This window comes from Mandrillus leucophaeus, unplaced genomic scaffold (assembly GCF_000951045.1).
Source record: "Mandrillus leucophaeus isolate KB7577 unplaced genomic scaffold, Mleu.le_1.0 Scaffold297, whole genome shotgun sequence".
Classification (NCBI taxonomy): Eukaryota; Metazoa; Chordata; class Mammalia; order Primates; family Cercopithecidae; genus Mandrillus; species Mandrillus leucophaeus.
The window spans coordinates 2,638,485-2,658,277 of NW_012103109.1; the positions used below are offsets into that span (position 1 = coordinate 2,638,485).

Below are 19,793 nucleotides of genomic sequence, written 5' to 3' on the forward strand. Positions count from 1 at the left end.
TTTTTTGAGACAGTGTCTTTCTGTGTCTCCCATGCTATAGTCTAGTGGCATGATCTCGGCTCACTGAAAGCTCTGCCTCCCAGGTTCACGCCATTCTCCTGTCTCAGCCTCCTGAGCAGCTGGGACTACAGGCGTCCACCACCACGCCTGGCTAATTTTTTGTATTTTTAGTAGAGACGGGGATTCACTGTGTTAGCCAGGATGGTCTTGATCTCCTGACCTCATGATCTGCCTGCCTTGGCCTCCCAAAGTGCTGGGATTACAGGCGTGAGCCACCGCACCTGGCCAACCTTAACATATTTTTTAAAAAGATGTTTATGGCTTTGCTGATAGCAGGCCGGAAAGCTAGCTGAATTTGCAGGCAAGCTTAAGCAGTTAATGAAAAATTATTGTGGCTTGTCCAAAGGGATTGAGTTTTCCAAATAAAAAAACGGGCTTTAGTTTTATGCCATTGTAAGAGGCAGTGTGAGGGATGTTTTGATGCCCACTTTGAATCTGTAGGACCACTCAATGATTTTTTAAAACCATTGGTTTCTGGCAGGCAAAACATTCAAAATCTCAAGGCTATCTCAGGAAATCTAGCACAGGGGCTGTCCTGCAGTAATTCATTAAACCACATAACAAACGAACTCAAGAAGAGGGATGTAGCTCTGGATTTGTGACCCTCAACGTAACACTTACCACCTTGGGCTTTGGCTTCAACCTCAGTTACATGGAGGGACACAGAAGACTCTTTGGCTCTTATACTCTATGACATGGTCACTGACCACCTTAGAAAATCAAGCCTATTTAGACCACGGTTTGGGAGAAGTCACTTAATCTCTTTGAGGCTCAGTTTCATCTATAAAAAAGATGATAACATTGGGAGAAGCCATCTTCAGCAATGAGGAAAGAAAAGGACAATGAAGTCAAGTGAGCAGTCTCAAATCTCAGCCCTGTGTAACCTAAGGGAAGGTTACTGGAACTGGGTCTACTTCCTTCATCTGCAAAATGGGGATAAGAATGTCTGTTGTAAGGACTGTTGAATGATCTTGCTCATGCCAACTTACAGAAGGTACAAAATAAACACTGATCTCCTTTATTCTGATTTCACATTCAGCAAATGAGAGAAATGTGAATGTACTGAAATGTCTGCCAGAAAAAGAAAATCCAACCCTTCAAAAGAATGCTATCAGGGGTTTTGACATCTATTCACCTACACTTCCCTCTTCCACAGTAAGAGGCCCACCTTCTGATCCACATTGCCCATCTCTGAGCTTATCATGGAGCTTTCAAGAGTGAGGATCAGAGGCTGTATGGAGCAGTGGGCACAAACCACAGGGAGCGCTGTTCAAAAATGGAAAACGAGGTGGCCCTGACACGGGGTGCTGCTGGGCAGCCTCTCAGACCTGCCCTGCAACAGCATCAGGAGGCTGAGAGTCCCCAACCAGAAGGCCCGAGAGGGGCCCAGGCTGGAAACTTTACTGCGAAGCAGTCCTCATCTCAAGGTGGCTCAACAGCACACCTGAGATCTAGCCCATGCGACAGCGTGGGAGCAGGAGGCCCTACTCCACCACAGTAAGAACATTTATGGGCACCTAAGCTCTGGGAGAATTGCACCTGAGGGAACAGGGCGTGCCCACAAGCAGAGCTCCGGGAGGGAGAAGAGGCAGCCCTGCTCCTAGTCATAGCCAGCATGCGTCATGTCCAGGCCCCAAAAGGGTGACCCTGGCTCAGGTTCTCATGCTCCAGAAGCTGGCCCAGGTGGCAGTGGGTTCCCTGTGGAGGCAGCTCATCATTCACAACACAGCAACGAACCTTCTGCTCCCATGAGGAGAATGTATTTTAAACTTGGAAGAGTCATAATTCTGGGATGTTCCACATGTTGTCAGCTTTAATCTTCTACAGACACAGGGCCTCTCCTCTGGGAGGAGGGACCTCTGGCATGTGTGGGTGTGTGGTGGGTCCCTCTCCCTATTAGCAGAAATGTGGTGGGCATGTGCCAGGTTTATGATTTGGATCGTGTCCTGCACAGAGAATACAACTGGGACTAGGACAATGGAGGAAGCATATTCTTCATGAGGTGGTAACCAAAAGGCTCGGCTATACAAAAGGAATTCTGGTGGCAGGGCATGGTGGCTCACACCTGTAATGCCAGCACTTTGGGAGGCCGAGGCAGGTGGATCACTTGAGGTCCAGGAGTTCGAGACCAGCCTGGCTAACATGGTGAAACCGTTTCTACTAAAAATACAAAAATTAGCTGGGCGTGGTGGTGGGTGCTGTAATCCCAGCTACTGGGGAGGCTGAGACAGGAGAATTGCTTGAACCCAGGAAGCAGAGGTTGCAGTGAGCCAAGATTACACCACTGCACTCTAGCCTGGGTAACAGAGCAAGACTCCGTCTCAAAAAAAAAAAAAAAAACCCACAAAAAAACTACAAAAGGATTCTGGGTGTAACAATCTCAATAGAGTCAGCAGGTGACCCTGGTTCTTCTAAAATTCTGCCCTTACTTGCCACTCACCACACCCCCAAATCTGAAGGGCCAGCCCATTTCTACCTATGACACCTCACCAGCAAGTAAAGGCCATGGGACCTCGGAAGTCTGTGGTGCTAAGGATGAAGACTCCAGTCAGAGAAGGTGCTCAGCCCTAGTGAGGAGGTTCTGGGAAGCAGGTAGGTCTGCTCAATGCAGTCCCTAACCCTTGGGAGCGTCCGTGTGTAAGGTAAAGGTGCGAGTGGCTTGGGCATGCTGACTCCCTGCTGAGGAAGGCAGGGCCCCTCACATCTGCAGCGGCCGTGTGCATCAGAGAACGGCATGGCTGCACATGTGAGAACTGGGCACACCCGAGCAGTATCAATAGGAATCCCTTCCCCATTCCAGGCCAAACAGTCTTCCCTAGACACAAAGGTTCCAGGTCCTGAGGCTTGACTCTTCTATGGCTCAAAATGGGTTCTGTTTCCAGACGTGCTTGTCTTTGCTTGTCTTAAGGACTCTATTTCAGCCCAATCCTTGACCCTCAGACAAACTGGGACAGGTTGGGAACTTTGATGTTGAGATCGCCAATGTTGATGTTCCGAGGAATCTCTGGCAGGTTGATGTTTTTCACAGCAGACACAGCCCGCGCAGGGGCTGCTGAAAGGCCACCCTGAGAAGAAATGAGAGGCGAGTATGAGACAAATTCTCAGTGTTACTTGCTTAACGCTAAAAAAAAGAAAAGAAAAGAAAAGCAAAAACAAAAACAAACAAGCTCACGCCTGTAATCCCAGCACTTTGGGAGGCCAAGGTGGGTGGATCACCTGAAGTCAGGAGGTCGAGACTGGCCTGGCCAACATGGTGAAACCCCATCTCTACCAAAAATACAAAAATTGGCCGAGTGTGGTGGCGGGTGCCTGTAGTCCCAGTTACTAGGGAGGCTGAGGCAGGAAAATCGCTTGAACCTGGGAGGTGGAGGTTGCAGTGAGCTGAGATCACGCCACTGCACTCCAGCCTGGGCAAGAGAGAGAGACTCTGTCTCAAAAACAAACAAACAAACAAACAAACAAACAAAATAACAGGTGAGGGATGCCTAGAGAAATTCCAAACTGAGCACACACAACTGAAGTTTTAATTTTCCCCCCTTATTCCTCAAAAGTAGCCAACAAAACAATCTTGAGGTTAGATGGGGTTTGGCACAGGGATCCAAAGCCTGCAGTCCTACTAGACTACCAGTTCCTCAGAGGTGGGGTGTGGCCTATGCAGTTTCACAGCCCCAGCATCTCACAGTGCCTGGCACATGGTGGGTACTCAAAAAATGCTGAAATAATCTAAGGTGGTTTGTCAGGGGCACTTTTCTGGTTACAAAACAAAACAAAACCCCTCCCTCAAAAGACTGAAGACTCTTATTGAAACGTGCAAAGTCACAGGGAAATTCTTAAAAGGAAAAGAAAAGCCATGGCTCTAGGGCAACTGCTTGCCAACTAATAATGTGAAATGAAAAGAGCTGGCTTTGGAAGTGTCGTGTGGCAACAAGCTGGGAGAAGGTGGGGGGTATCACAGATACAGAAGGGCTGGTGACAAAACGCAGAGTATGCACATCTACAGTGAACCCCCTACCTGGCAGGCTCATCCCCATGTGGAGAGAAGGGCAAAAGTGGATGAAGACTCTCTCACAATCATTTTTCCCCTATTGCCTTCTTTCCGAATGCCAACTCCAATTCTGCCCTCACCCAGCAAGTCTCCATTTCTTCTCATTTCCAACCCCCTTGCCTCTGACTCACTTACTATTCCTGGAATCTTCCCAGCCTACATTTCTGAAAGAACTATAGCTGTCACAATAGCTGTGGTCTGCAAAAGCTTCTTCCGCAGGACTGCTAGTCCTCACAGAAAGAATTATTCTTGGTTTCGCAAGATCAAGTTCCGTTATACAAGGCAAAGAATCTCTTTAAGACCCTCAGATAATTAAAGAGGTAATTTGTTCTGCTATTTCTGCATGTGAAAGTATATGTCTGTAACCTCTGTGCTCTGGTAAGGCTGAGGAAGGGGATGGAGAGACCTCAGAGGGATAGGACAGAATTTATGTGAACATCTGTATCAAGCCCAGTACCATGTGGGGGTGGACTGGGGTATGTTATTTTCAAGCCTAGCCCAAACTCTACTGTAGTTTTTTATAAGGCTAACTGGAAATAAGGAAATTGGCAACTCTGAGGTCTGAAAGACACCACGAGAAATGGCTGCTGGGAGATCAGACTCTTAGAGCACACAAACTAGGAAACCACACTGGAATAGGAGAAGAGGGTTCTGGGTCCCTCCAGGGAACGAGTGGCTTTCAAAGGAGGAATTACAAACCGCAAACATGGGTCATAACCCCCAAGCCAAAAGCTGTTTGCTTTCCTCTGCCATCTGGCTTTTCTATTTACTCTTTTACCCTGAAAGTCTGAGATTTCAAACCTTGTTATCTGTTTAATTTTCAGGGCTGGTTGACCTTCAAATCCATGAGTTTCAATGGACTCAAGGAAGAAAGAAGATGAGTATCATTTCCTGAGGTTTCACAGCAACACAAACCAACACATGTACACACTCCTGCCTCTGCCCAGGTTTTCTCTACCCAGCCAGGGCTAGAACACAGTTGCTTACTCACCTCAGATTTCTCCAGCCTGTTTTGAGCTTCAATCTGAGCCACGATTTCATTCATGTTTGTTTCTAACACCATCCCACCCATCACCACCTCCTGGAGGATGTAGTGCACCTAAAGCGGAAGCAAAAATCAGAAGAGTCAGAATACTCTGTGGTGGTCAAAGTGTAACCCATGAGGTTTCCTTTTCCTGCAGCAGCAGTGGTCAGATATGACAACAGGTCCTGACTCAGAACTCAGACACTCAAGCCCCTTTGCCCATCCACCTCTCCTGTGACACCACGAGGGGTCTCTCCCAGGTCTTGGCACAGGGCAACATGAATCTCTCCCCTCAGCAGTGAGGTGGTAGCTACGAGCACAGGCTTCAAAGTCAGGCAGCTCTTGTTTAAATTCTGGTTCTGCTACTTGCTAGCTGGGTGGCCCTGGGCAAATTATCTTTAAAGTGCTTCAGCTTCCTTCCAGGATTGCAGTGAGGGCTGGATGAGATAAATATGTGTAAAGCACCTAGCCTGGTGCCCAGTTCACACTGGGTTCCAAGTAAGTAATTATGGCTTTCATTATTAATATTACCATCGTCAACACTGACTGTCATTAAGTAGGTCCAGTTATGACAGAATAATCCCTATCCAAGCAACTGAAATGAATGTCTCCCACCTTCCATAAGGCAGATCCTCCAGGCTGTGCTCCACTGAAGGGACGTGATCAGAGCAAGATAGAGCCCAATTCCTTTGCACCTCTCCTAACCTCATTTCTTACTGCTTAGATTAGAAAGCAGATTCAGCATAAACACCTTTCTAAGCATAAGGCTCACATTTGGGCTTAGGTTCCATCTAGCTAGTTATCTAAACAAAGCTGAATCTCAGTGTACCTAACCGCTGTGATGGGACAGAGGTTGACCCAACCATTGCACCCCATCATAGTAGGAAAGCTGTCACAGAAAGCCCTGGGTGGGTCAAAGCAGAGATGCCCACTGGGGTTCATAAGGAATGGTACTGCATATTTCAAACCAAATCGTATCAAATGGCCCTCAAGGTGCTTTCAGTCAAGGTGAGAAGATAGCAAGTACAACCTTCTATTGTTAACTAAGTGCCAAATGATTGGGATAATCCTGGGGAAGTCAGAGAAGAAAGGGAACTGTGGCTAGAGAGATCAGAGAGTTTCACAGAGACAGTGGGAGGACTGAAGCTGGGCTCTGACATTAGAGAAGCAGGGGAAAGAATTTCAGGTAGAAGGTGTTGGAAGGAGCAATTCAGCTGGTGTGTGGGCAGGTATGGGGAGCTTCTGGGTCTGACTGGGATGGCAACTTTATTTACGCAGGAGAGAGGCTAAGACAAGGCTGAGAAGGTAATTTAGGTCTGGAGCAGGACTTCTCAGCCTGGGTACCAGTGACATCTCGGGCCAGAAAATTCTCTGCTGTGGGGCCGTCCTGTCGCTGTGGCCTGTTCTCTGGCATCCCTGGTCTCTACTCCTCCAGCTTGACAATCAAAAATGTCTCCAGAATTGTCATATGTGTTCCAGGGGGCAAACTTACCCCAGCTGAGCACCACTGGTCTAGAGTCTACAGTCAACCACCAGTTTACTCTGTAAGCAATGCAGAGTCAAGAAGAAAGATGTGTCTGCATATCTGGGCACTGTGCACTTCTGACATCTGAAGTTCTCTGGCATTGGCTCCCTGTATTTTGCCCTCAGGAAGTGCAGGGAACTTCTGATCTTGAGGACAGAGTATAATAAATCAAATGTATTCCCGTGTATGTGTGCCCACATTGAGCCTTATTAACTACTGTTCTGTCTACATACACACACACTCTCACGAGGTGTTCTTACATTTTATACAATATGAATTATTCATTAGCTATATGCAAATAAAGATTTAATGGTAAAAGTCTCATATTTAGATAATTTACAAAATGTTAAGATTGGTTTTAAAATAATTCCCTGGGGGAATTCCACTGTTTATACTTGTCCCCATCAATAAATAGGCCTCTGAACACAGTATGGTGGTTCCTCAAAAAGATTAAAAACAGAATTACCATATGGCTCAACTATTCCACTTTTGGGTACACACTCAAAAGAACTGAAAGTAAAGACTTGAAGAGAATGTGTACACCCATGTTCATAGCAGTATTATTCACAACAGCCAAAAGGTGGAAGCAGCCCAAGTGTCCATGAACAGACAACTGGATCAACAAAATGTGCCACAGAAATACAACAGAATATTATTCAGCCTTAAAAAGGAAAGGAATTCTGTTTTTTTGGTTTTGTTTTGTTTTGTTTCCATCTGAATTGAGACGCTGTAAAAGGGAAGGGAATTCTGAGACACACTGTAACACAGATGAACCTTGAAGACACTGTAAGTGAAACAACCCACACACAAAAGGATGAGGACTGTGTGATTCCACTCCTATGGGGTACCCAGAGTAGTCAAATTCAGAGACGGAAACTGGAATGGGGGCTGCCATGGGCAGGGGGAAGAGGGCAGTGGTTACAGGGCTGTTGTTTTGCAAGATAAAGAGCTCTGGAGACGGATGGTGGTGGCGACTGCACAACAATGTGGACATACTTAATGCCACAGAACTGTAAGTTTAAAAATAGTGAAGACAGGAAACTTTATGTTACATATTTTACCACAATTTAATAAAAAAGGAGAGAAACAGTCTTCTATACCTGTACTTATAAATACCTGTATTTATTCCTTTTGTTTAGCCAATCCCTGTGTGGGTAGAAAGTAGTACTTGTTGAGCATCTATTATGAACCAAGTACTTTATGTAACTTACCTTACTTTTACAACATTCATCTAAGGTAGGTAATGTAACCTTCACTTTATTATTATTACTACTACTATTATTATTGTCACTATTATTATTTGAGGCAAAGTCTCACTCTGTTCCCCAGGCTGGAAAACAGTGTTGTGTACTTGGCTCACTGTACCCTCCGCCTCCTGGGTTCAAGCGATTCTCCCAACTCAGCCTCCTGAGTAGCTGGGATTATATGCACCTGTCACCATGCCCAGCTAATTTTTATATTTTTAGTAGAGTCGGGGTTTCCTCATGTTGGCCAGGCTGGTCTGGAACTCCTGACCTCAGATGATCCGCCTGCCTTGGCCTCCCAAAGTGCTGAGATTACAGGCGTAAGCCACCACGCCTGGCCTGCCTTGTCTTTATATATGAATAAATTGATACATTTTATGTATGAGGAAAAGGCAATAAAATGATCCCAATGTCATGTATGTTAGTAGCAGAATGGTGTTGATTCCAGAGCTCATGTTCTACCCTTTCTATTGTACTTCCTCAGAATCCCAAACTGTGTCTTCCACTCTATTCATCCCTGACACCTATTCCACATGAAATCATTTAAGACTTTGGTGTGTTAAGATCTTGTATTAATTCTTCCATGCTTTATCTCCAAGGCCTAGAACAATGCTCTGAGTAGGCATGCTGAAAGAATGAAAGGCTTTCCATATATCTGAGTAGCATATTCCTTGGGCTTTAGGGACTTCGAAGACCGACAACAGTGTGGTGGTGGGGGCTTTATGGAGAAGGTATAGTAAAAGGCCTAACACATGATGTCGTGGAGACTAGTGGCTGGTTAACAGAAAAAGTCAGTTAAAGCTTCTTATTTAACACTGCATCATAAAGTCAGCATTTTCAAATGCTGTTCAAAATGTGTTCCAAATGCAAAAAGAAGAAATAGAAATGCAAACTCCATTTTTGTTATAACTATAGGATATCCAAAACTCCAAACCCCCAAACAGGTGAAAAAGCTGTCAAAAGCAGGGAGCTCCGGCAGGGACTCCTTTGCTTCACAGAAGGAAAAGAAGAAAGGATGCTACAGGGAGAGGACAGGGAAGCTGGAGATCTCAGAAAGACCTGCAAAAATATGCACTTCCTGTGAGTAAAGGACACACTCCGGTACCAAATTAATTCCTCGTTTTGAGAAGGCAGGAACTTCCTTGGACCTGAAGTTGAGGCTAAATGAGAAATCACACAAGCTACATTTGCCTCACAGACGTGGTCTCCATGGTAGTAGAGAAGACAGCCTTTGCATTGAGGAGATGCTAAGAGACACCTTGCCTATCTTGATTGGCTGGCTGGAGACTAAGGGTACACGGACTCACCCAGAACCCTAAATCAAGGGAACAACTGTAGCCAGCCCAGAACACAGTTTTGGTAGCTCCCCCAGCAAGCATCCTGCAAACAGCTGGTCCCTGAAAACTTGCCTATTTAAGTATACAAAAAATCTAAACAGGATCTATAAAAATATACAGCGAGGAAAAATTAGGAAAGAAATAGGAAAACCAAATGGCAGACTAAGACCACACACTGGAAAAGGGCCTCCATGGACTAGATACAATGGTAATAAAATATTTTACACAATGAAAAAAAGAAAACTTGACAAAATAGTTGTTTCTATGAAATGAGAGCTCAAAGCAGAAATACAAGAACTTCAGCAGAGGTAGGGAGACGAGAAGAGAAGACAAGCTGTATACTAGCAGAACTGAGGAAAGAAGTGAAAGGAAAAATACTGTTATAGAAATGAAGGTGAAACTGGAAGAAGCAAAGGGAGAAGAGAGACTGCTAAAAACACAGTGGGAACAAAATGAGAGAAATGAAAAATAAAAAAAGAAACCAAAAAGGGCTAAAAGAAATAGAGAAGAAACAGTTACAAAAGACAGCAAAGGAGATGTAATATTTGCATAAAAGAAAACTTTTAACATGAATGGGAAAAATATGTAAAGATAAGTTCATAAAGATAGAATCTAAGATGTTTCTGAACTATAAGAGGATTGGGGTGTACATACTGAAAGGTCACACTGTATCCCAGGGAAAACAAATTCAGAATAGGCAGTACCAAGATACACCTTTAAGTAAGGTTTCTGAGTTCTTGCAACCAGGCAAAAAGATCAAATCACTTAAAAGAGAAACAAAAATCATGAAAATTTCCACATTAATATTTGATGCTAACAGAAAATGGAACAATACCTACAAAATTCTCAAGGACAGAAAGTGTGACTCAAGGACTTTACTTATTTTTATTTTCATTTTTGAGATGGGGTCTCGCTCTGTCACCAGGCTGGAGTGCAGTGGCATGATCTCGGCTCACTGCAACCTCCACCTCCTGGGTTCAAGCAATTCTCCTACCTCAGCCTCCCAAGGAACTGGGACTATAGGCATGCGCCACCATGCCCAGCTAATTTTTGTATTTTTAGTAGAGATGGGGTTTCACCATGTTGGCCAGGATGGTCCGGATCTCTCAACCTCATATTCCGCCCCCCTTGGCCTCCCAAAGTGCTGGGATTAGGGCGTGAGCCACTGTGCCCAGCAGACTCAAGGACTTTATACCCAGTCAACTGTCCAGCAAGGGTAACAGAATGGGGACCACTGTTCCCAAATATTTTTTTTTCTTTTCTTTTTTTTTTTTTTTTGAGACACAGTTTCACTCTTGTTGCCCAGACTGGAGTGCAATGGTGCTATCTCTGCTCACCGCAACCTCTGCCTCCCTGGTTCAAGCGATTCTCCTGCTTCAGCCTCCTGAGTAGCTGGGATTACAGGCATGTGCACCACGACTGGCTAATTTTGTATTTTTCATAGAGATGGGGTTTCTCCGTGTTGGTCAGGCTGGTCTCAAACTCCCAACCTCAAGTGATCCACCCACCTCAGTCTCTCAAAGTGCTGGCATTACAAGCATGAGCCACCACACACGGCCAAGTATTTCTTAAGGAATCTACAAAAGGAAGCACTTGTGCCAACTAAGAGGTGACTAGAAAAACTATGGCAGGGCTAGGCCTGGTGGCTCATGCTTGTAATCCCAGCACTTTGGGAGGCCAAGGCGGGTGGATCATTTGAGGTCAGGAGTTCAAGACCAGCCTGGCCAACATGGTGAAACCCCATCTCTACTAAAAATACAAAAATTAGCCAGGTGTGGTGGCACACACCTGTAATCCCAGCTACTCAGGAGGCTGAGGCAGAATCGCTTGAACCTGGGAGGTGGAGGCTGCAGTGAGCTGAGATTGCGCCATTGTACTCTAGCCTGGGTGACGGAGCGAGACTCCGTCTCAAAAAAAAAAAAAGTTAGCTGGGCAGAAGTGGCACTTGCCTGTAATCCCAGGTACTTGGGAGGCTGGGGCAGGAGAATCGCCTGAACCCAGGAGGAAGTTGTAGTGAGCCAAGATCATGTCACTGCACTCCAGCCTGGGCAACAAGAGCGAAAATCCTTCTCAAAAACAAAAACAAAACAAAAAACTATGGCAAAAACTTGCAGTGAGCACTGAAACTACTTAACTGTAGGTCTAAGACTAAAATAGGATTAGGGTAACAATGGAGTGTCAATACTATATGCTTTGATGATGTAGAAAACTCCAGCTAGTAAAAACTAGGAAGAGAAGAGGGGAAAAAAGGAGGGAGGTAGAATACGAACACTGATTTCCTCACCCTCAGTAACTGAGAGTCCATGGATAGCATTTAAAACTAAAGTAATAAAGGTATGGTTAATCTGACTTTTACTGTGACTTTTCCCATGAATGTCCACACCTACCATTATTTGCTATAAACAAAACTTTGAGAGCCATTAAATTTTTGGCAAAGGCCAAAAAACTCTCTTTTTTTTTTTTTTTTTTTTTTTTGAGACAGGGTCTTGCTTTGTCACCCAGGCTGGAGTGCAGTGCCATGATTATAGCTCATTGCAGCCTTGAACTACTGGGCTCCAGCAATCCTCCTGCCTCAGTCTCCTGAGTAGCTGGGCCTATAGGCACATGCCACCATGCCCAGCTTTTTTTTTTTTTTTTTTAATTTTTAAGTAGAGATGAGGTCTTGCTATGTTGCTCAGGTTGATCTTGAACTTCTGAGCTCAAGGGATCCTCCCGCCTCAGCCTCCCAAAGTATTGAGATTACAGGTGTGAGCCAATGTGCCCAACCCAGAAAGATCTCTTCTGCTGATTTGAGTTTTTTGCCATTATTGCAAAAAACTCACCCAAAACGCATCATCTACAATTTCCAGTTTCTCTAAAGTTAGAACTCAGACTGCTATGAAACAGTAAGTACAGAATCCTAGATTTTTAGGATTCCTCCACCTCTACTCTTCCATAGTTATCTTACCCAACCTAATTCAGCTTCATTTCCTTTTTAAAGTAACTTGTCCTTCCAAAGCATTCCTCTTAGTTTTCACAGAATAATTTTCTTTTCTCTTTTTTTTGGAAACAGTCTCACTCTGTCGCCCAGCTGGAGTGCAGGGGCGCGATCTCGACTCACTGCAGCCTCTGTCTCCCAGGTTCAAGCAATTCTCTTGCCTCAGCCTCCTGAGTAGCTGGGTCTACAGGCGCACGCCACCACGCCCAGCTTATCTTTTGTATTTTTAGTAGAGCCAGGGTTTTACCATGTTGCCCAGGCTGGTCTCGAACTCCTACATGCTAGGATTACAGGCATGAGCCACCATGCACAGCCAGAATAATTTTCTTTTCTTCCTCATAATTTAATACGTATATTATTTAATCAAATTACATAATTACAGTACCACTTTACTGGCATAAAGAGATCTGGAAACATCACAACTGACCTTTAGTAAGCAAAATGACTCAAGTGTAACTGAGCAATGGATAAGCAAACAGCTGCCCGTATTAGTCCTGCTAGTCAGTTCAGACCTTGTGCACTGAATATGAAAAGTTGACCACGAAAGATGACTAACATTTCTCTGACTGGAGACAGACGGGACTTGAGAAAGTTGGAGGCTGCCAAGCATGGGTGTGGGGAGCAAGCAGTCAAGAATCAATACTGAACTCATGTATCTAAAGAACTGGAGATACAGTCAGGGCACAAAGAAGGGTTCTGTTGAAACAACGGAAGTTGGCTGGTGGGCTGACCTTGAGGAAGCCTGCAGAAATCTAGGTAAATACCTGAGAGAAGACTGACTGACAGATAAAGTCACAAACCAACACAGGGAGGCTGGTAGGGAAAGAAAATCTGAGATGTGAGTCATGTAAATGGCATTCGAAACCATAGGAATAGAAGGAAAGAGGCTAAGTCTTCAAGAGGCCTAAACCCAGACTCACACAGTGTGCAATGAACAAATATGAATTATCAAGTAATGATAATTCAACTTTCTCTCTACTCAGCAAGCATGGGAAATAATGACACTAGCAAAATGCATTCAGAAGTGTTTATTAACAGAGTTTAAACAAAAGTGCTACTGATTTTTCAGTACTTGGCAAATCCAATGGTTATTTAACCTAAAAATAATTACAACCAGGATGAGTTTCATCTGACATAAAGATTAGGATAACCCCAATAAACCAACAGGATATCTTGACATAAGGGGAAAACAACAGAAAAAATGCTTCAGGCGATAAATCTGAAATCTTAAAAGGTAAAATGAGGCATAGATACTGATGTTTTCCAAGATCAAGATACATAAATTTATGACCACATTTTAGTGAGTGAAAGTTGGTGTTTTTAGCTCTGTCCTATTTAGATTTTTCTCTTGGAACCCCTGAAAATAGTCAAGAGTAGGAATGAGTACTGTAGTCAAAATGTCAGTTCCTCTAAAGACAATTTAACCTGTTATCGAGTCTCTCCATTCTCCCCCAACACCTCTGGACATCTGTGTCTCTTCATTTTTCTTTTTCTTGAGACATGGTCTCACTCTGTTGCCCAGGATGGAGTGCAGTGGCACGATCTCGGCTCATTGCAACCTCCATCTCCCGGATTCAAGCGATCCTATAGCCTCAGCCTCCCCAGTAGTTGGGACTATAGACCACATGCCACCACACCCGGCTAATTTTTTTTTTTTTTTTTTGAGACAGAGTCTCGCTCTGTGGCCCAGGCTGGAATGCAGTGGTCCGATCTCGGCTCACTGCAACATCCGCCTCCCAGGTTCAAGTGATTCTCCTGCCTCAGCCTCCCAAGTAGCTGGGACTACAGGCATGTGCCACCACACCTGGCTAATTTTTTGTCTTTTTTGTAGAGACGGGGTTTCACTGTGTTAGCCAGGATAGTCTCGATCTCCTGACCTCGTGATCCACCCACCTCAGCCTCCCAGGCTGATAGCTTTTTTTACTAGTTTCATTAATTCCTAAGAAAGGGCTTCAGAAAATAAGTAGGGAAGAGATTGTTGAGAGATGGGAAATGCATCATTTTCTTGTCTATACTTGAAGGCGTGGTGGCTACTAATAAGTCAAAGGGTAACAAGACGCTCTGAGGTGACTCAGCACTGACAGGGGAAGAGAAAATCATCTGAGAGTCATCTTGGCCCACAGTCAGACTCTAGTTCCCATATTATTCATTTTAGAAACAAATGAAAAGGGGAAGAAGATATCTTTATGAGTAGAATTGAGGGCCTGGTACATATGCCTTTTTCTCTCTTACTCGGTACTTTCATTCCAAAGTCCAATGTTTTATCGGTGTTTTAAGACAAGCAAAGAACTGACTATCCTCATTCCTTTGCACCTCTTTTACCTAAAAACGAACATATGGTAATTAGATTCAATGACTCTTGGCTGGATATCTATGTAGGTGTAACTACAATGAACAACATGAAGCACGTTAAGAAGTACCAGGCATACTTGATGTCACTGAAAAGTTGACTTCTAGCTAAGAAGACAAAACAATATGAGTCAAAGAGTTAGACATTAAATCACCATTAAATCATTTTAACAGAAACCTTCAAAAGTATATTACACACTCCCATGACTTCTAAAAAAGAATATTCTAAATGTAATTGGGCTTTTTTGGGGGGGAGTGCTTTTTTTGCAGCTCACTGTTAATATCAAGTAATGAATTGTATTTATTTATTTTTCTTTAGATGGAGTCTCACTCTGTCGCTCAGGCTGGAGTGCAGTGGCACCCTCTCGGCTCACTGCAACCTCCACCTCCCAGGTTCAAGCGATTCTCCTGCCTCAGATTCCCAGGCAGTTGGAACGACAGGTGCGTGCCACCACGCCTGGCTAATTTTTTGTATTTTCAGTAGAGACGGGGGTTTCACTGTGTTAGCCAGGATGGTCTCTATCTCCTGACCTAGTGATCCGTATGCCTTGGCCTCCCAAAGTGCTGGGATTACAGGCATGAGCCACTGTGCCCAGCCTATGAATTGTACTTTTTTAAAAAAATTATTTTACTTTAAGTTCTGGGGTACATGTGCAGAATGTGCAGGTTTTTACAAAGGTATACACGTGACATGGTGGTTTGCTGCACCCATCAACTGGTCATCTATATTAGGTATTTCTCCTAATGCTATCCTTCTCCTAGCCCCCCACCCCCCAACAGGTGCTGGTGTATGATGTTCCCCTCCCTGTGCCCATGTGTTCTCATTGTTCAACTGCCATTTATGAGTGAAAATATATGGTGTTTGGTTTTCTGTTCTTGTGTTAGTTTGCTGAGAATGATGGTTTCCAGCTTCATCCATGTCCCTGCAAAGGACAAGAACTCATCCTTTTTTTATGGCTGCATAGTATTTCATGGTGAATTGTATTTTAATGCTAAGATTCCTTCAGGAACTCTCAGGCACATAGAGCTATCTGGTCCTAAGCAGCTCTGAAGAAAGCAAGCCAAGAAAGCAACTTTGCTTTGTAAAGTTCTGTTTTCCCTTTCACCTGCTCTTAGTGTCTTCTAAATCACTTTTATGAACTTTTTGACCTTCAGACTGGACATTTCCATGGTTTTCTCTAGATGTCTTCTTGTCATAAAATCCCACAAGACATTCAATCCCTAGCCATTGATTTCTTTCTCTCTTTCACTCACATGATCATACATTGTTTCAATGGGCAATGAATGAATCCAGTGGAGCCTCCTCTTACACATCAGATGGAAGTGGCTGGCTGGTTTAGGGGCCACAGAGATTGAAAATTTGTTTTAAGCATTACAATCACTCTAAGCACTCTAAGATGCACATGAGCACAGGCACATGAGAACAGAGGCAAAGAAGAGCAGATTCAAATCTTCCATGTCACACTCATTCCAGACACACACTAATTAAGTAGAATTGAGGGCAGATTCATCCTGTATTTAGAATTTTTCGTTTCCTTTTTGTTTTTGGACAAATGGATAGAGGTGAACAAGTTAAATGTTTCAGTGAGCCCACTGTACCTACCACATAAAAGGTAGTGTGTTAGGTTCAAGGCATTCACTGATTTTTCTTTTTTTTCTTTTTTCTTTTTTTTTTTTTTGAGACAGGGTCTTGCTCTGTCACTATCACTCAAGCTGAAGAGCAGAGGCGTGATCATGGCTTACAGCAGCCTTGACCTCTGAGGCTCAAGTGATCTCACCTCAGCCTCCAGAGTAGCTGGGACCACCGATGTGCATCACCATGCCCAGCTAACTTTTGTATTTTTCGTAGAGACAGGGTTTCACCATGTTGCCCAGGCTGATCTCAAACTCCTGGGCTCAAGCAATCCTTCTGCTTCAACCTCCCAGAGTGCTGGGATTACAGCACCTGGCCGATTTTTCACTAAAAGAATATAATCTCTAACAATGTCTATTTTCAAATAGGCTTAACATCACAGAATGTTAAGAGCTGGAAGAAGGAAATGAAGATAAGATGTGGATCCTGTCCTTAAAGGGTTTAGAATCAAGTAAGAAAGATTAAACATGTAGAGAATTAACTATAATAAAACGAAGTCTGTGATAAATACTATGACCCAAGTACAAAGTGCTATGTTATTTCAGAGAAGGGTGACCTTAAGACTAACTGGCAATTGGAGGAAAAGGCAGCCAGGCAGAGGGAATGGCAAATTACCTAGCAACTCATTAATTATTCTTCATGCTCTACTAATTCATCATCTTTTTTTTTTTTGAGACAGATTCTCGCTCTGTCGTCCAGGCTGGATTGTAGTGGTGCGATCTCAGTTCACTGCAACCTCCGCCTCCCGGGTTCAAGCAATTCTCCTGCCTCAGCCTCCTGAGTAACTAGGATTACAGGCATGTGCCACTGCGCCTGGCTAATTTTTCTATTTTTAGTAGAGATGGGGTTTCTCTATGTTGGCCAGGCTGATTTCGAACTCCTAAACTTGTGATCTGCCCAACTTGGCCTCCCAAAGTGCTGGGATGACAGGCATGAGCCACCACACCCAGCTCATCTTCTTTTATAATTAATAAAAGGATCACTCACTCACTGGTTTCATGTTTTATGCTCTTTGAGTATACACAGTTGACTACAGTAAAGTATACTCACTACATATTATTACTTCCTTTTTAAAAAAACGAATTCTTATTATGAATCAGGGTTCTCTGTGAAATCATTTTTTTTTAATGTTCTAGCAGGACTTTTTCTTTCTAGCCCAGTGTTTCATCCTCCTTTGGCTACTACCTGTTTGCACTGCTGATCCCAAACGCCAAGCACAGTGCTAAGTATAGAAAAAGATCCAAACCTTGTCCTTTTGAATTTTATCCTTCGTTGGTTGCTTATCTGCTAACAAAACATGACACAAACACATTTCCCCATATTTAGGATGTCAAAGGAGGCAGGAACATTACAGGCAGCATTGCAGAGTGTAGAGGGAGCAGGTCCAGAATCAGAGTCCAGGATCTGAATCTGGCTCTATCACTTACCAGCTGTCTGACCTTAGAGAAACTGAGGCTTCCTACCAATAAACCTCAGTTTCTTCATCTGTAAAATGGGGAGAACCAGAGTTCTTGGCTGCCAGGCTTATTCTAAAGATTAAAAAAGATGATGTAGGAAATAAATGAGACACTATATATAAAGCACTTGGCTATCTATTATGTGCCTGGTTCTTAGTAAGTACTTGATGGATGTTGGTTAATTTGGTAGTTATAATCAAAGTCATCTTGACCAACCTCTTTCCCAGTGCAGGATTCTGTTCTTTGGCTCCTGCAACAGTATAGATCCTTCACTCTGGTGACAGATCCTTCGCCTCCATGAAGAGAGCTCACTACTGTTTCCAAGCTGCTCAGTGGGCTGTTGTTGAGCAGCAACAACTGTCAGAGAGTTTTTAACTGTACTGAGCTACAACAAGCATCAAATAATTTCCACCCCCAATCCTACCTGTGTCCTCTGGAGCAACAGAGAATAAGTCCCTGCTCTCTACCCTGAGATTCTATCACTCTGCCTAAGGCAACCACATAGGCAGGCAGATAAGTGAAGCACAATTTGGCCATCAAAAAAAAAAAAAAAAAAAAAAAAGTTCAAATGTCACGCCTAGATCTCACAAACCTGTTTCTAAGGAGACTATCTCCATCCCCACAGTTCCCTGCTCCTTCTAAATCGCTGCCCATGGAATAGCCCTGCGCCCCACTCCACCCGCTCGCCCTTTACATGCTGGATCAAAGACTTCCAAAGTTGTAACATCCCTAAACACAAGTTACAAAAATAGTTCAGTATCACTGGAGCGTAAAGTTCAAAGCAAGAGGTAAGGCTAGAGAGGCAGGCTGGGCATGCTCACGGAGGTCTTTGTACATGAGAAGGGGCTATGGCTTCACCCTTTTGGCAGTGGTCCCCAACTTTAAAAAAATATCATGAAAATTCACTAAATAACATACTTCCCTCAATCACTTAGTGTCACTGAACTATCATAAGGTTCTGAGGAAGGTGGTGGAGGGGAGTGAGGCATGTCCTTCTCCTCCTCAAGAATCGCTGCAGTTAGGGGTATACATCAGCAAGAGAGGTAGTAAAAAATACATTTTTAAATATATCGGCCGGGCGCGGTGGCTCAAGCCTGTAATCCCAGCACTTTGGGAGGCTTAGACAGGCGGATCACGAGGTCAGGAGATCGAGACCATCCTGGAGCTGTCTCTTATACACATCTAGATGTGTATAAGAGACAGATATATATCATTAGAAACGTGTGTAAAGGATAGTTTTAAGGCACAATATAGGAGGCAGAGAGACTAGTAGGAAAAAGTAAAAATAAAGACAAATTCACCATTTATTCAACTAAGAAATTATTCACTAACTCCAATCCTCAAGTAATTGAATGGTAGATATTACTGTATTATATCAAATCTAAGACTTCACTGATTGTAAAACATACCATTTTATGTGCTACTAAAAAAGAAAAATGACATACCATTGATTATAAGAAAAATCTTGATTTGATGTTAAAATTATAAATGGTACTCAAAAAGTGAGTCTAAGAATCAATGAAATGTGATATCATCCCTGTTTTACAACTGAAGAAAATTGAGGCACAAAGAGGTCTTTAAGAGGGTTGCATAAATTACACAGTTAGAATCTGGTAGAGTCAGAAGCCCACAAAAGCACTTCATGCAGAATCCCACTTGAGGAACAGAGGGTTCCTAGTTCCTCCTGAGTGCACCTAGAGGTTATCTCCCAAGGGAGCAAAGGCAAAGTGAAAAGTGAGCCCACCCTAAAACTAGCCAGTATGCACAAGTCATAACCTTCAGAGGCAAGGTCTAATTAGAATTTGGTTTTAAAAAATGGGCCTTGGCTGGGTGCAATGGCTCACACCTGTAATTCCAGCACTTTGGGAGGCCGAGGCGGGTGGATCACTTGAGGTTAGGAGTTCGAGACTAGGTTGGCCAACATGGCGAAACCCTGTCTCTACTAAAAAGCACAAAAATGAGGGCCAGGCGCAGTGGATCACGCCTGTAATCCCAGCACTTTGGGAGGCCGAGGTGGGCAGATCACAAGGTCAGGAGTTCAAGACCAGCCTGGCCAAGATGGTGCAACCCTGTCTCTACTAAAAAAAACACAAAAAATTAGCCGGGCATGGTGGTGTGCACCTGTAATCCCAGCTACTCAGA

The 19,793-nt window shown here is 43.8% G+C and overlaps 1 protein-coding gene across 1 annotated transcript in view; it reads right to left on the bottom strand.

Moving 5' to 3' along the window:
* Window positions 1-1,045: 1,045 nt before the first annotated feature.
* Window positions 1,046-19,793, bottom strand: part of LOC105544070 (AP-3 complex subunit sigma-2) — a 90,142-nt gene continuing 71,394 nt past the window's right edge. Inside the window, exons 5-6 of the mRNA XM_011986335.1 lie at window positions 5,097-5,204; window positions 1,046-3,125 (exon numbers count right to left, since the gene is read on the bottom strand). Coding sequence (XP_011841725.1) covers window positions 2,997-3,125; window positions 5,097-5,204 — 237 coding nt within the window. The 3' untranslated portion in view covers window positions 1,046-2,996. The remainder of the gene's footprint in view (window positions 3,126-5,096; window positions 5,205-19,793) is intronic.